Source organism: Protopterus annectens, chromosome 16.part0 (assembly GCF_019279795.1).
Source record: "Protopterus annectens isolate FY-2018-M chromosome 16.part0, PAN1.0, whole genome shotgun sequence".
Taxonomy (NCBI): domain Eukaryota; kingdom Metazoa; phylum Chordata; order Ceratodontiformes; family Protopteridae; genus Protopterus; species Protopterus annectens.
Window position 1 is genome coordinate 281,083,151 of NC_056750.1, and position 23,709 is coordinate 281,106,859.

The window sequence follows — 23,709 nt, forward strand, 5'->3', positions numbered from 1 at the left end:
AGCTGGTGAGCTTTTCTATGATACCCGAGTGGGGTATTGTGTCGAAAGCTTTTGCAAGGTCAAGGTAGGCTGTGTGAACTGCCTTACCCTCATCAATGGCCTTGGTGACTGTTTCAAAAAAGTCGACCAAGTTCAAGAGGCATGATCTGCCCTTGACAAAGCCGAATTGGGTAGGATCCAATGTCTGTAGGTCCCCTATGTCTTTATTTATGAGTTCCATTATTATCCTCTCCATAGCTTTGCAGACCAAGCTTGTTAAGCTTATGGGGCGGTAATTACCAGGGTCCGTAGAAGCACCGCCTTTGTGGAGTGGGACCACAGTTGCCGTACGCCACTCTTTTAGGACGTATCCTGTGGTAAGGCGAAGATTAAACAGCAGCCTTATGTGTGGGTTTAGTTCCTCATTGAGTTCGTGTAGCACACAGCCGGGGACACCATCCGGTCCCATTGATGCTGTGTTTTTAGCTTTAGAGAGAGCAGCTCTCATCTGGGCATTTGAGATGATTGGGAGGCTACACTCTGCTGGGATAGATATTTCTCCTTTTGGGAGAAATTTTCACTGAACTTGTCTGCCAGTATGTTTGCAATGTCTGTGGGTTCAGTGATTTTTGTATCATTTTGGACTAATTCTGAGCATATCTGGGAGTTTCCACCCAGATTTCTAACATAGCTAAAGAAGGCCTTATGATTGTCTTTTGAGTCCTTGGGGATTTTTCTCTCAAAGTTGGCCTTGGATGATTTTATGAGTGATCGTAGTTTTTTACTAGTATTGATCAGAGATGTCTTCCCTTTTAGGGATTTTGCTCTATCTTGTAGTAGATTTCTCCTCTTGTTGTAAAGTTTGTTTATGACTGGGGTCCACCAGATCAGGTGCTTGCCTTTGGTGGAAAGGGTCTTGATTTTATTTGGGATTGCTTGATCCATGCAATCCTGGAGGTGCTCGTAGAAAGCATTTGTAAGGGATTCAGCAGCATGGGTTGTGGTTTCCAATGGCTCAGGGGCCTTGAAGGATACCACACCAGTCTTAAGAAGTGTGAAGTTGGCTTTTGAGAAGTTCTTCACTGTGGTCTTTTTTGTTGGGGGTGGGGGCGGGATGTGGATCTCCAGTGAAATTAGTTTATGGTCTGATCTCACCAATGAGGGATATACTTCCGGTGTGGAGCATTTTGTCCCCATGTTTGTGATGATCAGGTCTAGTATATTTTCACCTCTTGTGGGAATGGTGACAAGTTGTTCCATAGCATTTGAGTTTATGAACTCCAGGAACCTTTGGGCTAGGGTATTGGGGCTTGAGTAATGTTCCCAGTCTATGTTTGGGTAGTTGAAGTCACCCAATATGATGGTGTTTGGAGAGACATTTATACTCTCCAGTGTCTTCAGGAAGGCTGTGTGGGGTTCCTGAGTTTGAGAGGGTGGCCTGTAACATGCTACAAACTGTAGAGCAGTTTTGCCTATGGTTAATTGCACCTGAATAGTCTCTGATGCTTCGTGAGTTGCCACCAGCCTGGAGGTGTGGGTATCCTTGATGAATATGGATACACCCCCTCCTTTTGTGGTACGGTCTGGGTTTTGGGGCCGGAACGCATGCTATGAGGTAAAACCTGATAGTGCCGGGGTGCTCTCAGGAGCCTTGAACCAGGTTTCAGTCACAGCACAGACATCGATGTTCTCCATACTGAGGAGGGCTTTGACGGCATGCATCTTGAGATTTAGACTTCTGGCATTGAGCAGCATTACCCTTAGTTTTTTTCCATTATTGTTTTCTAGGGCGGTGGGTTTAGAATTTGAGCCTTGTCTAAAAAAGGCACTATGGGGGTGGCAAGAGCCTTTGCCAATATCCGGAAACCCAGGGGTGACAGGTGCAAGCCGCCCCTTGCGAAGCAGCGTGGCTTGTCAAGCATGTCATTCCAGGCAGACAGACATTGGATCCCCTTAGAATGACACCAGAAATTAAGCCAATTATTAAAACTGATCATTTTGTCTCTGTATTGTGGCATCATTCTTGGTGAAGGTAGGATACTGCTCAGGGTCAGGGTCATACCAGCCTGGGGCTACATAATCTTTTCATGTAGTCCAGGGAGGTACATCTCAGGTCATTCACACCAGCATGGACAATGACTGAGTCATACTTGTACTTGCTGTGGAGTGACCTGAGTGCTTGTGTTATGTGGCGGATTCTAGCGCCCAACAGGCAGCTTACTGTGACCCTCTCCTTGTTCAGTCTGGTGAGTGGGACGTCAGTGTGTCTGACTATGGAGTCACCTATGACAAGTGTGTCTGGCATTGTGTTTGGCCTTAAGGGCTGTGACTGATTTGCACACTGACTTTGTGATCTATGTGTTGCTTGTGTTATGTCATGAGGTGGCAGTTGTTTGGGTGTCTGCTTTGGAGGCCTCTGCTGTTTTGGTAGATTTTTGATCAGTGCCTCTGAGTATGTCTTTGTGTGTTTATGTGTTTGATTTGTAGTTGTGATAGTTCTATGTGAGACTGGGTTTATGGTGTGTGTGGTTACCTTCTCCTCCTGTCTGGTTTTGCCAGTCCTGAGTTGAGAGAGCTCAGCCTCCAGTTTGGCTATATAGTTGCATCTCTCATGTATTTGTGTTTTGTGGGAGGAGGAGAGGGTTGTCTGTGTACATGAGGCAATTGTAACATTGCCTCAATATTCCCAGATTCACCAGCTGAGCAGGAGAGAACGCTAGCAACTGACCCTTTGACATGCTAGAAGAAATGAAAAAGTTTGCTGTGTAACTGAGTCAGAAAGGACCTATAGGGAAGTGGGTACTCAAGGGGGTTTTAAGCTAGTGAAGTACTTTGTATAATATAGAAGTGCTTTACCTGACTAAAAATGCTTTAGGAACAAGTGCTGAGCTTTACAGATAGAGAATAGACTGTTTAGATTACAAGTAGAGCAGTTCTAAGGGAAAAAATGAAGAGCAGACTTTACAGAGCCAGAAATAGTTTAACCTTGTTTAACCGGTGCTGCCCGATGGTGCTCTAGTGGCAACTCCGCGCTAAATGCAGAAAAGGCAATAAGTCAGTAGTACAGGCTAGCACACTTTAGTGGGCAGCCAAACAATAAAATTAAACAGCAAACAAACACTTTTCGACTTGAATTAGACTAATTTCGACTAAAATGTACTTTTAAGTGCAGATAATAAAAAATGCAGTAAATAACTATGAAAACAGTTCAAGCTTGCTCTAGGTAAGCAGTAGAAGGTAAAACAAATATAAAAAGCAGCAGGATACTTAATCAGGAAAGCAGTCGCTTTTATTCAGTTCTCTGTAGCCAGGAAGACTCAACAGGACCACGTGGAGCTGTGTCTGAGCAATATGGTTTCAAAAAAATGCCAGAGGCAGATTTTAACCAGGGAAATTCAAAAGAGCTAGAAATGGTCCAAAATGACCAATTACTACAGCTTCTTGTGCTGAGGTCACTTCCCTCAAGGACATGTAGGCTATTCAAGGCTCCCCACTCCCACTGGTGAGCTAAGAAACTTCCTTCTATCCAAGTAAGGCAATGGACAACACAGGAACTACAACACAGCCCAGGATACAGCAAGGCCTGTAAACTGGTCTAACTAGTTTAGGAGCGGCAGGAAAACAAGGAATATTTTTTGTTTTTTTGTTTTTAAATAGAAACACACAGAAATGCAGAAAAGGCAATAAGTCAGTAGTACAGGCTAGCACACTTTAGTGGGCAGCCAAACAATTAAATTAAACAGCAAACAAACACTTTTCGACTTGAATTAGACTAATTTCGACTAAAATGTACTTTTAAGTGCAGATAATAAAAATGCAGTAAATAACTATGAAAACAGTTAAAGCTTGCTCTAGGTAAGCAGTAGAAGGTAAAGCAAATATAAAAAACAGCAGGATACTTTTTTTCAGTTCTCTGTAGCCAGGAAGACTCAACAGGACCACGTGGAGCTGTGTCTGAGCAATATGGCTTCAAAAAATGCCAGAGGCAGATTTTAACCAGGGAACTTCAAAAGAGCTAGAAATGGTCCAAAATGACCAATTACTACAGCTTCTTGTGCTGAGGTCACTTCCCTCAAGGACAGGTAGGCTATTCAAGGCTCCCCACTCCCACTGGTGAGCTAAGAAACTTCCTTCTATCCAAGTAAGGCAATGGACAACACAGGAACTACAACACAGCCCAGGATACAGCAAGGCCTGTAAACTGGTCTAACTAGTTTAGGAGAGGCAGGAAAACAAGGAATATTTTTTGTTTTTAAATAGAAACACACAGAAATGCAGAAAAGGCAATAAGTCAGTAGTACAGGCTAGCACACTTTAGTGGGCAGCCAAACAATTAAATTAAACAGCAAACAAACACTTTTCGACTTGAATTAGACTAATTTCGACTAAAATGTACTTTTAAGTGCAGATAATAAAAATGCAGTAAATAACTATTAAAACAGTTAAAGCTTGCTCTAGGTAAGCAGTAGAAGGTAAAACAAATATAAAAAAAGCAGGATACTTAATCAGGAAAGCAGTCGCGTTTTTTCTGTTCTCTGTAGCCAGGAAGACTCAACAGGACCACGTGGAGCTGTGTCTGAGCAATATGGCTTCAAAAAATGCCAGAGGCAGATTTTAACCAGGGAACTTCAAAAGAGCTAGAAATGGTCCAAAATGACCAATTACTATAGCTTCTTGTGCTGAGGTCACTTCCCTCGAGGACAGGTAGGCTATTCAAGGCTCCCCACTCCCACTGGTGAGCTAAGAAACTTCCTTCTATCCAAGTAAGGCAATGGACAACACAGGAACTACAACAAAGCCCAGGATACAGCAAGGCCTGTAAACTGGTCTAACTAGTTTAGGAGAGGCAGGAAAACAAGGAATTTTTTTGTTTTTTTTATTTTAAATAGAAACACACAGAAATGCAGAAAAGGCAATAAGTCAGTAGTACAGGCTAGCACACTTTAGTGGGCAGCCAAACAATTAAATTAAACAGCAAACAAACACTTTTCAACTTGACTTAGACTAATTTCGACTAAAATGTACTTTTAAGTGCAGATAATAAAAAATGCAGTAAATAACTATGAAAACAGTTAAAGCTTGCTCTAGGTAAGCAGTAGAAGGTAAAACAAATATAAAAAAACAGCAGGATACTTAATCAGGAAAGCAGTTGCTTTTTTCAGTTCTCTGTAGCCAGGAAGACTCAACAGGACCACGTGGAGCTGTGTCTAAGCAATATGGCTTCAAAAAAATGCCAGAGGCAGATTTTAACCAGGGAACTTCAAAAGAGCTAGAAATGGTCCAAAATGACCAATTACTACAGCTTCTTGTGCTGAGGTCACTTCCCTCAAGGACAGGTAGGCTATTCAAGGCTCCCCACTCCCACTGGTGAGCTAAGAAACTTCCTTCTATCCAAGTAAGGCAATGGACAACACAGGAACTACAACACAGCCCAGGATACAGCAAGGCCTGTAAACTGGTCTAACTAGTTTAGGAGAGGCAGGAAAACAAGGAATTTTTTTGTTTTTTGTTTTTAAATAGAAACACACAGAAATGCAGAAAAGGCAATAAGTCAGTAGTACAGGCTAGCACACTTTAGTGGGCAGCCAAACAATTAAATTAAATGGCAAACAAACACTTTTCGACTTGAATTAGACTAATTTCGACTAAAATGTACTTTTAAGTGCAGATAATAAAAAATGCAATAAATAACTATGAAAACCATTAAAGCTTGCTCTAGGTAAGCAGTAGAAGGTAAAACAAATATAAAAAAAAGCAGGATACTTAATCATGAAAGCAGTCTTTTTTTTCAGTTCTCTGTAGCCAGGAAGACTCAACAGGACCACGTGGAGCTGTGTCTGAGCAATATGGCTTCAAAAAAATGCCAGAGGCAGATTTTAACCAGGGAACTTCAAAAGAGCTAGAAATGGTCCAAAATGACCAATTACTACAGCTTCTTGTGCTGAGGTCACTTCCCTCAAGGACAGGTAGGCTATTCAAGGCTCCCCACTCCCACTGGTGAGCTAAGAAACTTCCTTCTATCCAAGTAAGGCAATGGACAACACACGAACTACAACAAAGCCCAGGATACAGCAAGGCCTGTAAACTGGTCTAACTAGCTTAGGAGAGGCAGGAAAACAAGGAATATTTTTTTTTTTTTGTTTTTAAATAGAAACACACAGAAATGCAGAAAAGGCAATAAGTCAGTAGTACAGGCTAGCACACTTTAGTGGGCAGCCAAACAATTAAATTAAACAGCAAACAAACACTTTTCGACTTGAATTAGACTAATTTCGACTAAAATGTACTTTTAAGTGCAGATAATAAAAAATGCAGTAAATAACTATGAAAACAGTTAAAGCTTGCTCTAGGTAAGCAGTAGAAGGTAAAACAAATATAAAAAACAGCAGGATACTTAATCAGGAAAGCAGTCGCTTTTTTTCAGTTCTCTGTAGCCAGGAAGACTCAACAGGACCACGTGGAGCTGTGTCTGAGCAATATGGCACCACATCAATAGTTACCAAAATACTGTCAGCTTCCACTGTAATGTTTTTTATTTTCTTCAAAAAATCCATTGAATCCCTTTATGTATGACTTATTCTTTTGTGCTAGAGGTTTCAGCAAGTAATCAAGGTAAATGGCTGTGGCTTCAGTAAGGGAACCTCCACTTGCTACCACCGGTCTATAAGGTGGGGCTTCTCTGTTCTTGTGTGGCTTTAGTATTCCAAAAAAGTAAGGTAAACGTGGGCATGGGCTCCATAAATAATTATAAAGATTTTCAGTGATAAGTTTTTCTTCCCATAATGTGGTGAGGTTAGTGTTCCATAAATCATATGCTCTTTTTATGTTGTCCATGGTAAATAACTCATAAAATCTGTTATCCTCCAGCATGTTCTATATCTTTTGGTTGTAGCTAGTGGTATCAGTCACAAGTATATCTCCTCCCTTGTCTGCCTTCATTACACGCCTGGATTTATCATTGCCTAGCTCAAGCAATGCTTTTCTTTCTCCCTGTGTTAAGTTATAAAGTTTTTTCTTTGGAGGTTTTTTAAGCAGTTTCCTGATATCCATCTCACATTTCACTTCGAAAGCAGCTAGTGTTTGATGTAGTGGTGGACAATAGCTGCTAGGCCTTTTTATAGTTTCATCAATAGGCTTATTTTCAGTGTCATTACTTTTGCCATGAAACTGTACCCTTAAGTTGAGCTTCCTCACAAACATTTTAAGGTCTATCAGTACTTGAGCAACCTCACTCCTGCAGCTCGGTACAAAAGTAAGTCCTTTGGACAACACACTTTTTTCCTCTTCAGTCAGTGCTTTAACAGAGTGGTTCCAGATAAGTGGAGCACCTGCTATTGTGGTGCCTGTTGTTGTTGTTATTGTACCTGTTATTGTGGCTGTTTTCTCTGTCTGAGCCTGGGACCTGGGTTGTAGTTGAGGTTCCAGTCGGGATTGCCCAGGTATTGTATTAACCTCACCCTTGTCTTACCTCAATCAAACAACCCCCTTCCTGAAGTTTACCTCTTCCTATAGCTGTACTTCAACCACTTTCTTAGATATGCAGATTTCCAAGGACATCAACAACAACAGAATCACCACTGATCTATTCAAAAACCAACAAGGGTTAACTTATTACTCCACAATAAAAGTCTACATCCTACAAAAACCAAGTATAATGTAGTGAAATCCCAAGGCTATAGATTAGCTCGAATCACCACAGAGATGGAACCATTTTTGAGAAACCTGAACAACTTAGAGAATGATTTTCTAGTGAGAGGCTATGAAAGTCAGATGTTAAAAACATCCTGGAACCCATTATAGAACTGAAAAGGACTGAAGCACCTTCACTCAACCTCCCCAGTAGAAAAAATGTTAAGTAATCCCACAGAGAATAACAAATGCAAAAATAGCTGCATCCTGACATACACTTTGGATTATCACAGTATCAAAAATATTATTGAAGAAAACTGGGACATTGTCACAGGAAACCCGTTTCTGATTAACATCTTAGGTGAAGCCCCATCATTTGCTTATAGGAAGGCCAGGAATATTAGAAGTTTTGTTGAATTTAAAACTAGACCATGTGAGAAAAGCACTAAAAGATGTGAAACTAATTATACATTTTGTATATTTATACAGCAAGGTGATAGTTGTTATTGCCCTTATTTAAAGAAGATCATTAAAACCAGTGCAGGGGGTGACTGTAACACTAAAAAAGTAATTTACAGGGCACAGTGCAATGAATGTGATGCATTCTATGTGGGCAAGACTGTAAATAAACTCAAGCAAAGGATTTCATGTCATCTGTCAGAAATCTGCTCTGGATGTAAAAATAATGCACTAGCCAAACACCTTTCTCTTCATAAAAGACACACAGGTTTTAAGTTCCAGATCCTGGATCGCATAGACATGGGTGATCTTGAAGGAGACATCCCGAATATTCTGGAGAAACAGGAACTCATGTGGCAATTAAAGCTGAACTCTTTTAGAAAGCTTGGACTAAACTACCACTGTTCAATTAAAAGTGCACTGGAACTTAGAAAATTGCCACATTGTTTACATGACTAAGTGTATTTTATTTTATTTTTTTCTACAAATTGGTTTTAAATACCATTTTAAATCCTTTGACATTTAAGTGTATATTTTGTTTCCATTATCATACATATATTTTTTTACTTTTTTCTGGTTCTCTTTTTTCCACTTTATTCAAAATGATGGTAATAACAATACTAACTAATTATAAAATTATATAGGTTTTTAGGGTTCTTGTACACAGACCTGAAGAAGTCTAGAAGGACGAAAGCGATCTTTGTTAACAATAGGTTATGAAAATAGAAACTGATTTTCACATGCAAAATGTATATGTATATATTTATATATAATTTTTGATCACAAAATGAACTAAGGTTGATATATTTCCAGCCATGTAGTATATTGCCTTGTATAAAATCACAGACTTAATAATTTGGTTAAATAAGATGTACCATTAAAGTACATTAGGGCTATATATTATTATGATAGCTACTTGGTAGGGCAGGACCAGCTCGAATGTCACACTGATGGGGGAAGGGATGTGAATTTAACATGTGTACCAATAACACTTTGTTTTACAGCACAGTAAACCACTCCCATGCCTGATAAAAAGTATATATATTTAGAAAGCTTGTGAGGAAATTATTACTCTATTTTTGTTTTACTTGGATCGCTTGTCTGTGTACTTAATAAAGGATTTTCGACTGGAAACAGACTGCCTGCCTTGCTTGGATTACTTTCGAATACTTAGTAATACTGTAGAATTATATATTTTCTATTATTACTTTTTGACTTGACGAGTTTACGTTCGCTACTTCTACTACTGTTGTCTGATCTGATTAATATACAGTGATTAAATAGAAATATATGGACTGAAAATCTTCCACACAGAGAAGTTTCTTAGACTGTTTTGTTTTACTTGCAAACACATACAGGGGACAGTTGGATGATTTAGCTGTGGAAGAGCTAACTTAACTATCAGAAGGATGCTTGTCCTTTCCAGGGATTAGTGCTAGAGAAGATGGAAACCAAGAAAATGTTACAGTTAGGGTGTCAGGTGGGCTTTTTTGACATGCATTTGAAAATGGATAGGCAATGTAGCTACATCATTCCAGCTACAGCACAAAGAGATGACTACTAATGGGAACATGACTAAGCTGGTGGAGATAAACATCACTGCTTCTTTATCTGTGCTAATGTCACTTGGCTCATGCTATGAGAAAAAGTAGGTGAAGGATATGAACCCCAAAGCTCCAAAACTCTGGCTAATTTGGCTCATGCTTACAAAATGGCACAAAAGAGCTGTTGAAGCATTTTGCATCAATATGAATATTCTGCAGTCTTGTCCAAAACTGTAAGAATTTTGTTTGCATACACTAAATCCAATCATATGCAAAGTTGGCAGTTAAACAAGTATATTTATTATCCCGCCATCCCTTGCCAGATCTTTTCAGTACTACAGAACTTCAGCAGATATCCTGGGTTGAGTTACTGATCTAACTGAAGTTTTTACTTATTAAATTAAGAACCTTTAATTTCTTTGGCTCCATTTACTACCTAGTTCATGGCTTTATAGCTGTACATGTGTACATGCATTTTTCTGAGTGCTTGTGAACTAACCAAGCCGCAGTGTGGAAATTGTCAGATATTACTTCTAGGTACGCATTTGCAAATCCACTGTTTTACAAAAGATGTCATGTGTACTACAAGAAAAAAGTTAGTATGCCAGCTTCAATACGGTATATTTCACCAAACTGCCATGATGGCTCCCACAACTATGTGTTTTAGTATTTCTGAACTGGACTTTTGCTGAAGTCAGCCAAATCCCATTTCTCTAAATCACAGAATTTTGCAAACTGAAATTAGCTGTTAACTTTTGTCATTATCTAAAGTTTCAGAAAGGGAAGCAGTTTCATTTTTCTGTACCTCTGCAGTATGATGCAGCCGAGTCTGGTTTGTTCTGACATTCAGAGTTGGTATACAACTTCCTGGTCTGTGTCCGAAAGGCTTGATCTACTTTGATACATTTGTGTGTTTAGCTACATTTCTGTATGTTTGTATTCAATGAGAAGTTTTTTTTTCCAGAATGTTGTGGTCTAGGATATTATTCTCTGTCATCTATTATGTGCATATGTCTGAGTTCCTCAAATGTGTACGCCATAAAGCTATTAGGTTTATCACTACACTAGCAACTGGCAGGTTAATTAATACCTAACTGATAAGCTTCATTTATAATTTCCTAATGAGGTTTGGTTGTCAACTGCTAACAGCATCCTTGTGCAGGTCTTACTAATATAAGGAAGCAACCTCATAAACATTTACATGTAAAGATACAAACCTCTTTGTCAGCAGATAAGGACCAACGTCTCTTATAATCTACAAATTGTTGAGCTTTTATATTCACTTTGCTTTCCTAAAAGACTACTAGCATGTCATTTAGAATTCCAATACATTTATCCCATACTTTCATAAATCCCATGACTGTTTAAGCCTGCCTGTTTCTCTTCCAATGTTTCATCTATGCACTTAATTTGTGGGTGTGGGGTGGGGAATCTCTGCTTTGTTTGAGAACTGTCCTGCTTTTATGCCACATAACCCATTTCGATTAATCTTGGGAACATTTTTCTTGTAAGATCATAACCTGAATGTTAAAATCTACCATCAATTGTCTCACTTTTCTGAGGATAATGGTGCCAGGAGAATATCTGCATGCTTCACAAAAGGAACAAAAGCCTTCACAAGGGACACTTGGCAGCAAAGGTTAGGTATTTTAAAACGAGATTTAAGATAATGACCTGAACAGTTTCGTTTTTGGAATGTTAAAAGCTTTCTGATACAGCAATTTGTCAGAAACAAATAATACACATGACGTACATGGAGCTACTGAAGTCACAATTCAGATTGCATGCATTACAAATGCAGCACAATCCCCATGTGTTTTCCGTAGGAAGAGTCACGGTTCAGCAATGGCATCTTTTATATTAGAAATTTCTTAAACACTAGGCCAGTGTGGTGGACAAGAAGATTCACATGATATGGTGGATCTGTCATCTCATATCATCTCAAAGAAAACTGACAACATCTGTAGTTTTCTACTGTACTTAAAAACAGAAGAATAAGTTTTATGGTCCTCTGAGTACTTTTGAAACATATATACATTTTGTTTATTCATTTGTTAATTGGGAAAAATCAATGGACACATTCTGCTTCAGGAGTTACCTATGAATATTGCTTGGTAAAGTGCCTTTTCAGAATTGGCCAGGTGAAGGAATCAATCTCTATACCTTTAACTGCACAAAGCAGTTTAACAGCTTAGAGCCTTAATCTTCTGTGGTAACTGCTGGATTAATTTCTCATGGCTACATTTTAATGTAGTTTCATTGTAGTACAGAAATTGTACCTGACTGATCAGCTCATCAAACTCCTTAGATAATTTTGTTTTTCCTGTCTGCAGTTTTTCCTTGGCTAATTGTGTGGCTTTTGGTATTATTTCCTTGTTCTCACACCAATTATCGATACCATGTCCTGGTATTACTCCTAGCCCAGGGTTATCTGCTTTCCTTGACTAAGCAGGAAGCTTATAGCTATTTGATGACATGGGGCATTTGGCTCCCAACACAGCAGCTTTCCTGAAGAACTGCCCTCACATTTCTTCTAGTTGTCAAAGACAATGCTGCTCCCTGAACTGTAGGATATACAGTGACCAAAGAGAAATTTATTACAACCAAATAATTTGAGCGAGACTGCAGGGGAAAAAAAAATGTTCGCAGCAGGTAGGAACGTAATGCCACTGAAGCTCAAAAACTGCACATTCTGGAGGTATATCAGTCTTGGGAGTTTATTGTATTATTTAAGAAATTCAGGAAGCATGGTTGCCTGAAGGTACGTTATAGCAGATGGCTCTACTCGCCCTGTCCGAAGAAATGATGACTATTATTTTAATTTTTGCCTTCTGTATGCTGGCCTCCATAAATCCACTTTCAGTGAATCCTAGTGTTATCACAGACTGGCAGCATATGTGAAGAAACCTTTGCAGGGGTAAATGCCAAATCTGTCCACAGACTCGAAGCACACCCACTGCTGGATGTTCAGATCCTTCCTAGTTCTGTCTGTCTGCTATCAAAGCATCACAGTCTTTGAGGCTTATCTAAGGCAATATCATTGCTAACAGAAAATAAGCCCTACAAAGCAAAACCAGTTTGCAAGCCTGTGCTATGCATGCTGTAAAACAGGAAGAAACTCAGTTGCTGCATCAACAGACTATCTTTACATTCCTGTATGCTGAGAAATGTCTTCTTGCATCATAGGTACAATTTATTCTACACAATTACAAATGTGGTGTTAATTTTGCACCATTCTACTTTCTGTAATGCCTACCCCAATTGTATCGACTATTGAACCTCTGTTGCTGCAATCTTCAATCATGCATATTCACTTCATGTGCAAACAATCCACAGTTCTGTAATGTTTTCCATCCCATCTGGCATAGTACATTACTATTTTGTTCAGAATATCAAACATCTGTTACATGTACATTACTCACTGCTTCTAACTGATTTTCCCTCTGTCCAGTATAAGATGATACCAACTGTTAGTACCAGTATTAAGTTTAATTTACAAAAAATACTGCTTCATAGTTGGTCTTTTTCAATATAATGCTATATATGTACTTAATATCTGCCTTTCAGGGTTAGTTTGTTGTTGTACATCTTAGATTTTTGTCTGTTACATATTTTCTATCTTTAAATTTGAACTACTTTGTACAGACTACCAGTTTCCTATTCTTTGACTGGACACTGTTTTCCTCCCCTGAATCCACTGAGAATGACTCAGCCCATCTGGACAGTCCAAGTAAACAAAAGCAGCAGACAGATAAATGTGTAACATGTAAGTGAGTGTGTATGTGTGTGTGTGTGGGGGGGGGTTATGGAGATGGGGCTACTACTGCAATAACATTCAATACAGGTACATTATTTTATATTTTGGGAAATAAGATATATCAGTGCCACAAACAAATCTTTCAGTGAAATGGGTATTAAAGGCTTTCTTATTTTGTGAATGCACCTATCCAAGTGTTTGGCAGTTTCTTATGTGGTTTGCATTTATATGAACTTCTGAATGAAGCTTTTGTTTTAATCATCCCACATCGTCTTACTCACCCCTTCTAGTTTGTTCGTAAACTCATCACACAATTAACATGAATGTGTTTCACCATGCAAGGCACATACTCAGGTGATACAAGGAACAGAATATAAACTATGCAATAGCTCTAAAGTAGTACTAAGACATTTTTGTTTCTTAGTATTATGCAATGTACAGTGGACTAAAAGCTGATATTTTGGCACTAGTCTGGTCTTCGGTCTGCTAGCAGAGATTTATAAAAGGGTTGCCTGATGAAGAACCTACATCACAAGTGACAATCATAAATATATTAAAATGTACTGATATGGCACAACAGTACATTTTGTTGAAGTACAAAGTAAGTACACATTCTCTGTCAAATGTAGTAACAGCTAGATTGAAAATGGTCCTGCTTAACAGTCTGTGTAGTAGCCTCTCACTTAAGTCTTGCTTCATTTCTTATTCTGTTTTCAGAAGTTTTATATGTATGGTGATGTTAGTTTCTAATGTGGTTGCAGTATGCTCCCGTTTGGCTTTCTGAAATAATTTTGAGTAAATTTGTTTGTAAAACTTTGATTTTCTTGTTCATACAGTGATAAATAAATAGGTTTCCAGTTTCAATTTATTTATTTATTTATTTATATTTGTTTACCAGGGCAGTGCACTGATCAATACTGACCAATTTCAGGCTTATCCCAGGTATTTAAGCAGCTGCCCTGTGCATATTATGTTATCTGTCCTGCTGGACATCACTCTGTACAGTTAGTAATAAAACATGAAAAGCAATGTCTTAATTTTCTCAGCAGTTAAACCATGCTGAATACTTTCAGATTCTTGCTTGTGGGCCACCCCCCACCAACATCAAATATGCAACAGCAAGCAAGCAGGGTCAATATGATGCTATCACTGAGCAACTAAGGCTTTAGTTACAAATACAAGATGCGTGCAAATAGTCACAGAGATAATTATCACTGATTGATATAATCTTAGACTGATGATGGCCAAACAGTCATTTTAATTTGTTTATTAATGGCAATTATTAAACATTTGTAATAAAGTCCCTTTCATTTCATTAAGACGTGTCCCACAGTGCTCTTGTTTTTCAAGTTATTACGTGCTTTAATCCAGGAGGGAGAAGGGCTTTAAAACAAAAAAGATACAACCAAACACCTTAATACTGAGTGATTTCAAATACCCTGCCATTAACTGGGAAAACTACTCGTGTACCAACACCTTTGCCCAACGGTTCTTGGAATTCATAAATTCCAATGCCCTGGATCAACTAATCCATAGTCCCACCAGGGGCTCCAATATCCTGGACCTGGTCATTACCAACATGGGAAATCGATGCTCCACACCTATAGTCACCCCCTCGTTGGTCAGGTCTGACCATAAGCTGAACACCCTTAACATCCACATCCCACCCCCACCCCCCAGTTAGGAAACCTCTATAAAAAACTTCTCCAAAGCCAGCTTCATGCTACTCAAGACAGAAGTGACAAACTTTATGACACCCATGCCGACGGGAACTGCAAGATCAACTGCCGAATCCTACACTAAGGCACTGTACGAGCACATCCACTCATGCATGAATCGTGCCATCCCAAATAGAACCAAGATGCTTTCCTCCAAAAAAAGGAAGCCAATCTGGTGGTCCCCTGCCATAAACAAACTTTACAACAAAAGGAAGAAACTGTTGCAGAAAAGAGGAAAATCCCAGGATGCAAAAAACTCCCTTACCAGCCTCAGTAAGAAGCTGGGATCCCTCATAAAATCCTCCAAAGCTAGTTATGAAAATAAAATTGCCAAAGATTCCAAAGACAATCACAAGGCATTCTATAACTATGTCAAGAATCTAAATGGCAATGCTCAGATCTGCTCTGAGCTACAACAGAATGGCAATAAATATACTGATCACAAGGATATTGCCTATATTCTGGCAGATCAATTCAGTGCCAACTTCACCCCCCTCTCACTCCCTAAATCGCCCATCTCAATACTGGAAGATTGCCAAATTCTGGTTATAACAGCCACACAGGTAAAAAACGCACTCTCCAAAGCTAAGAATACAGCATCCATGGGACCAGATGACATCCCGGGCTGTGTACTACATGAACTACAAAATGAACTGGCACCTCACCTAAGTGTCATGTTTAATCATAGCCTCACCTCAGGCTTTGTGCCCACTGAGTGGTGTACAGCTACAGTTATCACACTCCACAAGGGGGAGCCACCTTGGATCCCGGGATCTGCTGCCCCATCAGTCTGAAGAGCCTAATCTGAAAGGCCATGGAACTTATAAACAAAGACATTGGCAACCTTCAAACACTAGACCCCACCCAGTTTGGGTTCGTGAAGGGCTGATCTTGTCTCCTGAACCTGATTGACGTCTTCAGTCTTCAGAGCCGTGGACGAGGGTAAGGCAGTCCACACAGCCTATCTTATCCTCGCCAAGGCCTTTGACACCATCCCCCACTCTGGAATCATAGACAGACTTACTAAGCTGGGCATTAATCCCTACGTTACTCAATGGGTTGCCAACTGGCTCACTGACGGAACCCACACTCTAAAAGTAGCCGACTTCAAATCCAGCTCCAGACAAGTCACAAGTGGAGTACCTCAGGGTTCAGTCCTGGGACTGCTCTTGTTTGGCATCTACTTCTCTGAAGTACAGGCCAACACTAAGGGACTCTGGCTAACAAAGTTCGCAGATGACTGCAAACTGGGAGCCATTATTGAATCCCTAAATGATGTGGATACTCTACAAAAGGGCCTTACAGAAACAGATGCTTGGTGCCAGAGCCATGGGCTCAAGCTCAATGCCAAGAAATGTACAGTTATCCCCCTTGGGAAAAAACATGTACCCGTGAATTACCACATAGGTGGCAGTACACTAAACGCCGAAAGTATGATAAAGAGACTTAGGGACACAGGTGGACAGTGGTCTCACCTTCGATAAGCACATCGCTGCAACAGTCAGGAAATCCTTCTATGTGACACACCTCATCACTAAGGGCTTTTCATCCAGACAAAAGGAGGTCATTGTCCCACTGTACACATCCCTCATTAGATCCATTATAGAATACAATGCCCCGTTTGGTATGTACCTCTCAAGACATCTGCAACAACTGGAAAGGCCGCAGAAATACCTCACTAAAAGAATCACAGGCCTAAAGCAGATGCCCTATGCTGACCGCCTTACAAAACTCCAGCTATACTCAGTCGCATATCGTCTACTCAGAGGCGATATCTGCGTAACATACATGGCCATGTCAAGGTCTAGGGAACTACTAAAGGGGCAGTGAATACCGCACAACGTAGCTGGGCTAATATATGCCTTCGGGCAGATAGCCCAGTACCAACCTATGAACCTATAAACCCAGAGCTGTTGGACATGCTACACTTAAGGAAATCCCAATCCCTCAGAGCCACATGCTCCAGGAATCTAAACCTTGTCATCACGATAAACAAAACATGCTGGAGGGATAGGTTCCTGACCCAGTGACTCCCCAGACTCTGGAATAGACTGCCCATACATGTCAAGCCAGAGCGCCTCTTTGGCCCTCAGGAACCTTGACGATTGGATGGGAGAAAGAAAATTCACCCTGGGGATCATGTCAGTCTCCTTGCTAGACAGGGGTCCAGGGAAGTAAATAATGTGGGAAGAACTAGCCAGGGAATTGTTATGGCTAAGCTTGTATAGGCCCTAGTACCAACCTATGAAAAAGAAAAAAAAATCTGAAAATGGTAAATTTCCCAACATAACCGTACAAATTAAGGGGAGAATTATAAATGTAGTTTTCTGTCTTCACAATCTAAATATACAGAAGTGACCAGTGAGGGCAGGTGTTAGTGACTGCACTCTGTCAGCCAAAATAATGACAATACTCCTGGAACAGAACACCTTATTTATCAACTTACCTATTCAAATGTAATTATTCAACCTGACAGTGTCATGGCTGGCCAAGTCAGAAGTAACTGATATTTACCTGTAACATATACATGTACAAATTCACAGTTTACAGTAACAAGTAGTTCCAATATAATTTTGCTAGGTAAAATCAAGCTAAAGAATCCAGGAAAAATGTGGACAATTTTTAGATAACAATGAAAATTCCACAATGACAGTAATCAGGGTGCCAGAACTGAACTGAAGCTATCAGGCAGAAATTTTAACCACAAAGGCACCATCATACCTACTAATTGATGGGGTAATCTAATAGTCTAGTTATGAAGGCTTTGGCTGAACCACTCTCAAAAGAAAGGGAAGCTTGCTAATTTAGATCAAGCAATACTAAACCAGATGCAGCAGTGTCACTTGTCTTTCACTTAAAATAATTTATAAATATTCAGCAACTTGAGTAATCTAAGCAATCAGTAACTAAATATAGTTACTCTGACTGATTTACAGATGAGCAAAATCTTAACAGATAATGTAGATACTCACTGATAAGGTTTTTGATCCACTGAAGTAGTTTATGGGCAGGTTTGTGGACACCAAGAAAATAAACTGGTACACCCGAGAGGGCAATTCCAATGCCAATAAGAGAGTTTTCTGTGTCACTGTAGAGAGGAACTCCAACAAGGAAGATGGTGCAGCAGCAGAATATAATTGGGAACACCAAATTAAGCTGTAAGAAATAACATGTTTCAGTCTAAATATGATCAGCATAAGCTTTAATCAACATAATTATTGAAGAAAACATTTTACCACTTAATTTCCTGTAATATAACACAGCACACCAATTTGCAGTATTCATCTGTACAACAAGGAATAAACCCAACCACCACATCTAGACACAATGGGATATTAGGCAAATAAAATATCTTATGCTCACATATACATCGAGACAGTTATCAAGACAGCATTCCTGTCTCTTTCACAGAGTGGAAGGAAGTAAAAAGCTGGTACTGCAAGAGACATCTAGGAGCTTACATTCTGGGAAAGAAATAGATCAAACCTCATTTGGCTCATAGAGTTAGTAAGCAACATTTTAGGGTACCTATGTCACAAACAGGGATCCCACTGTTCAAGTTCAAGTTTATTATTGAAGTTATTAACTAAGCACTTTCCATAAAAAAAAAAAATGTATGTGTAAGAAACTTGCGAACTGCATGAGTGAGTGCACCCGAAAAAAAACTTATCACCTCAGTAAAACAGGAAATCTGGAATATTTTAAGATTAAATTAGGCCTTCATTAAGGGATCACAACAGTATCTGTACAAAAAACAGTATGCCCATAAACAGTTATTACCTGGACGCATATAAACAGGTTGATAATCCCATAACTTCCTCATCATCTTAGTATAACATTTTTGAATCTATTCCAGTCTAGTAAGAACAGCAACAGAATACGAAAAAAGAGATCTCTACATATTCAGTTACAGGTCTGAATGAAGAAATATAAATGAGGGACAAAGCTGATGCTTTTCAGTTAACATTTTGAAAAGTTGGCTGAAAAGTCCATACGCATGCTTCAGTATTATAGGGACATGTCCTTCAGAACTAAGACTACTAGATAAATACTACCAGTACATACATTTTTGACTGTATAGGCTATTTCAAGGGGGCTCCATTTAAAGATTAATTTAAAGGGTGCCAGACCACCACAAAAATTCATGCCATAACATCTGCTAACATTAATTAAGGAATGCCAGAATACGAACATAATATAATTTTTTCCCATTACAGGTTACACACTACTCCAAGCAACAAAGTGTCAGAATATCTACATACTTTTGCAGTAAATTAAGATTAACACATGAATTTAGAATTATCAAGTGTGCTTTGTACAAATAAAATATTACACAGACATGGGCCCAGAATGAACTCATGGGGAACTCCACGTGCACAGACATGGGCCCAGAATGGACTCCTGTGGAACTTGGCATGCCCCCTGCTCCCAGGTACATCAGTCTCCACTACACCCTACTTTGTTTCCTACTAGTCATCCATTCTGATATATAGTTCACAATGTATTAAGCTTAAATTCTTGTAAAGCTTCAAGTAAAGCAGTTCCTTTTTTCCAAAATGCAAGTGATGAAATATGAGCACAATGTTTAAAATTGGCTTTCTCATTCCAAAGTTACTGAAGGAAGCACAAAAGGTGGACGAATGTTGAGTATTTTAATTAAGCTAGAGTTGTCAACTTTCCAGTGGTCCACTGTGGGACTCATGGGTATAGCTAATAAATCAATGTGAGTGTGGTCATGCATAGAGGGTATGATCAAGCACGTCATTTCAACATGAGAGTAGTGAAGAAGACGGTGCAATTAATGACTTTGTGAAGTTATACAGTAACAGCATACTGAAATCCCTCTCACAAACCATTAATGGAAGAACACATATTGCACATGTTATACAGAAAGTAAACTTGATTAGAAAAAGCACACTATGCTCTCATTCACTCTGCTCTTCAGTTAGTCCCAGCCACCCTCCCTGTTTTTGTTTTGGTGTTAATCCTAGTGGCCTTGCAACTGCCCGCCCCTCTTGTAAATTTGTGTTTGGATACTCCTTCTGGGCCCATCTCATTTGCTCACTCAACTGAGTGCAGTGAGATCATATTCTGATTTCAGGCCCTCCTACTGTGTACAAAGAGAGCATCTGGGAAACAGAAAAAAAAAAAAAAAAAAAAAAAAAATTAAGCTTGTTTCCCGCCTTTCCTGTTAAGTGGTATAGACTATTTTTAGGCTTCTGAGCCCCCAAGCCCTTCTGTGTTGGAGGGAAGCCTTCTAGCTTAGTTTTTTTCTTCTTCTTATAACTAGCCAGTTTTCTAGTTTCAGCACTCAAATCTGTTTCTTTGATCTCAGCACTTGTTCAGAAAAAAAAAAAATTTCATCTGCTTTTACTGTTCTTGTGTTTCTACCTACTTTTTTTTTACTTTTGCATCATCTTAAAAGTACTCAATTGTATTTATTACTGCTTGGTGTAACTCATATCTAAGCCTTTTGGTTTAAACACTTGGGCTTCGGACCAGTTGTTTTGCACTGAGAGGGTTTGTGGTCTGCACTGTAGTGGCAGAACAGATAGCTTACATCCTTCTAGGTTGGGAACTGCTGATTGAGGGCTCAGTGTCTGTTATTCTAAAATTGTATTAATTCTGGTTTAAGCACTTGGGCTTTCAGGCCAGTTATTTTACATTAAGAGGGTTCGTGGTCTGCACTCTTGTGGGAGGAGAGGCTGGACTCTGCCCTTCTGAGCTGGGAATTTCTGGTTGAAGGCTTATAGTGCATGCATATCTGAACTGCTTCTTACTGAAGTTGGTGCGCCTTGTTTGCTGTGGCATAGACTGGATTCGGGCCTGCTGGATCTAGCTTTGTTTGTGTAACTTGAGCACTAATCCAGGCATTCTCTAGTCTAAAGTATTCAATTGTATTTATTACTGCTTGGTAGTAACTTGATTAAAGTGTAGCTATCATTCTAAGTCTTTTGGATTAAGCACTTGGGCTTCAGACCAGTTGTTTTACATTAGGAAGGTTTGTGGCATGCACTGTGGTGGCAGGACAGGTAGCTTTCATCCTTCTAAGTTGGGAACTGTTGATTGAGAGCCCAGTGTCTGTTATTCTTAAAGTGTATTAGTTCTGGTTTAAGCACTTGGGCTTCAGGCCAGTTATTTTACATTAAGGAGGTTTGTGGTCTGCACTCTTGTGGGAGAAGAGGCTGGACTCTGCCCTTCTGAGCTGGGAATTTCTGGTTAAAGGTTTATAGTGCCTGAATATTTGAACTGTATCTTACTGAAATTGGTACACCTTGTTTGCTGTAGCATAGACTAGATCCAGGCCTGCTGAATCTAGCTTTGTTTATATGCTTGTTGTTTGTTTGCTTGTTATTTCCTGGAACGCTAATTCCACCTAATACGCGCTTCTCAGCTTCTGTGGATCACTAGTGATATCTGCATTGCTTACTGTACTTATTTCCTTGTTTCACTTGAAAGAAAGTTACTGTTTGTCGTTTTTGCATTTAAGTTACCTGTAACACATTGCACTTAAGTTACCTGGCACTTGCTCACTAAAGCAATTATATAAGTCAGCACTAAAAATTAAAAGCACTACACCCTCACTCCCCACTGGCCCTGGTTTTCAATTATTAAGGAATTCCCAATATTATTCTAGCATGTCCAAAGGTCAGTTGTCAATCTCCTCTCCGGTCCAGCTGGTGAATCTGGGAATCTTGATGCAATGTTACAACTGCCTCATGTACACAGACAACCCTCTCCTCCTCCCAACAAATTCCAACACATGTGAGAGATGCAACCATATAGCCAAACTGGAGGCTAAGCTCTCTCAACTCAGTACTGGCATAACCAGTCAGGAGGAGAAGGAAACCACACTCACTACAATTCCAGTCTCACATAGACCTACCACGACAGCAAACCAAACACATAATCACACAAAACATACTCGGAGGCTCTAAATAAAGATCTGCCGAAGCAGCAGAGACCTCCAAAGCAGACACCCAAGCAGCCGCTACCCCAAAACAAAATACGTGCAGCACATATCTCACAAAGCCAGTGTGCCGAACAGTCACAGCCCTTAAGACTAAACAACACACCTGATACACTTGTAATAGGTGACTCTATCGTCAGGCACACTGACGTCCCGCTCACCAGGCTGAACAAGGAGTGGGTCACGGTGAGCAGTCGGGTGCTAGGATCCGCCACATAACACAAGCACTCAGGTCACTCCAAGGCAAGTACAAATATGACTCAGTCATTGTCCATGCTGGTGTGAATGACCTGAGACGTACCTCCCTGGACTACATGAAAAGAGACATAAAGGAGCTCTCTGAGCATGTAGCCCAGGCCGGTATGACCCTGACCTTGAGTAGCATCTTACCCTCACCAAGAATGATGCCACAATATGAAAACAAGATGATCAATTAAAACAATTGGCTTAAGTACTGGTGTCATTCAAAGGGGATCCAATGCCTGTCAGCTTGGGATGATATGCTCGACAAGCCACGATGCTTCGCTAGGGACAGCTTGCACCTGTCACCCCTGGGCTTTCGGATATTGGCAAAGGCTCTTGTTACCCCCATAGTGCCTTTTTTAGGCAAGGCTCAAAAGACAAACCCACCTCCATAGGTATCACAAGGGATAAGAAACTAAGAGTAATGCTACTCAACGCCAGAAGTCTAAACCTCAAGATGCACGCACTCGAAACTCTCCTTAGCATGGAGAACATTGATATCTGTGCAGTAACAGAAACCATGTTCAGGGCTCCCGAGAGCACCCCAGCACTACCAGGTTATACCTCATACCATGCTTTTCGACCCCAAAACTTGGACCGAACCACAAAAGGAGGGGGAGTATCGATATTCATCAAAGATACCCACACCTCCAGGTTGGTGGCAAAGCACGAAGCATCAGAGACTATTCATGTGCAACTAACAGTGGGTAAAACTGCCTTCCAGTTTATAGCCTGCTACAGACCACCCTCCCAAACCCAGGAACCCCACTCGGCCTTCCTGAGAACACTGGAAAATATGAAGGTCTCTCCAAACACCATTATATTGGGCGACTTCAACTACCCAAACATAGACTGGGAGCATTACTCTAGCTCCAACACCCTAGCACAAAGGTTCCTAGAATTTATAAACTCAAATGTTATGGAACAACTTGTTACCACTCCCACAAGAGGGGAAAACATACTGGACCTGATCATTACCAACATGGGGACTCTATGCTCCAGACCAGAAGTGTATCCCTCACTGGTAAGATCAGACCATAAACAAATCTCACTGGATATTCACATCCCGACCCCACCCCCTGCCCAGAAAACCACAGTGAAAAACTTCTCTAAAGCAAATTTCACACTCCTCAAAACTGAGGTGGAATCCTTCAAAGCCCCCGGGCCTGTGGAAAACACAGCCCAGACCACAGAATCCTTTATAAACGCATTCTATGAACACCTTCAGGAATGCATGGATCATGCGATCCCAAATAAAACCAAGACCCAATCCTCCAAAGGCAGACGTCCTGTCTGGTGTACCCCAGCCATAAACAAACTATACAATAGAAGAAGGAAGCTACTAAATGATAGAGCAAAATCCCAAAAAGGGAAGGCATCACTGACCAGTATTAGCAAAAAACTACGGGC

At 40.1% G+C, this 23,709-nt stretch overlaps 1 protein-coding gene across 2 annotated transcripts in view; it reads right to left on the reverse strand.

The window, feature by feature from the left end:
- Window positions 1-23,709, reverse strand: part of LOC122790765 (Y+L amino acid transporter 2-like) — a 1,821,102-nt gene that overhangs the window by 49,028 nt on the left and 1,748,365 nt on the right. For both annotated transcript variants that reach the window (XM_044058377.1, XM_044058375.1), the window contains one exon: window positions 18,059-18,242. In XM_044058377.1, coding sequence (XP_043914312.1) covers window positions 18,059-18,242 — 184 coding nt within the window. The remainder of the gene's footprint in view (window positions 1-18,058; window positions 18,243-23,709) is intronic.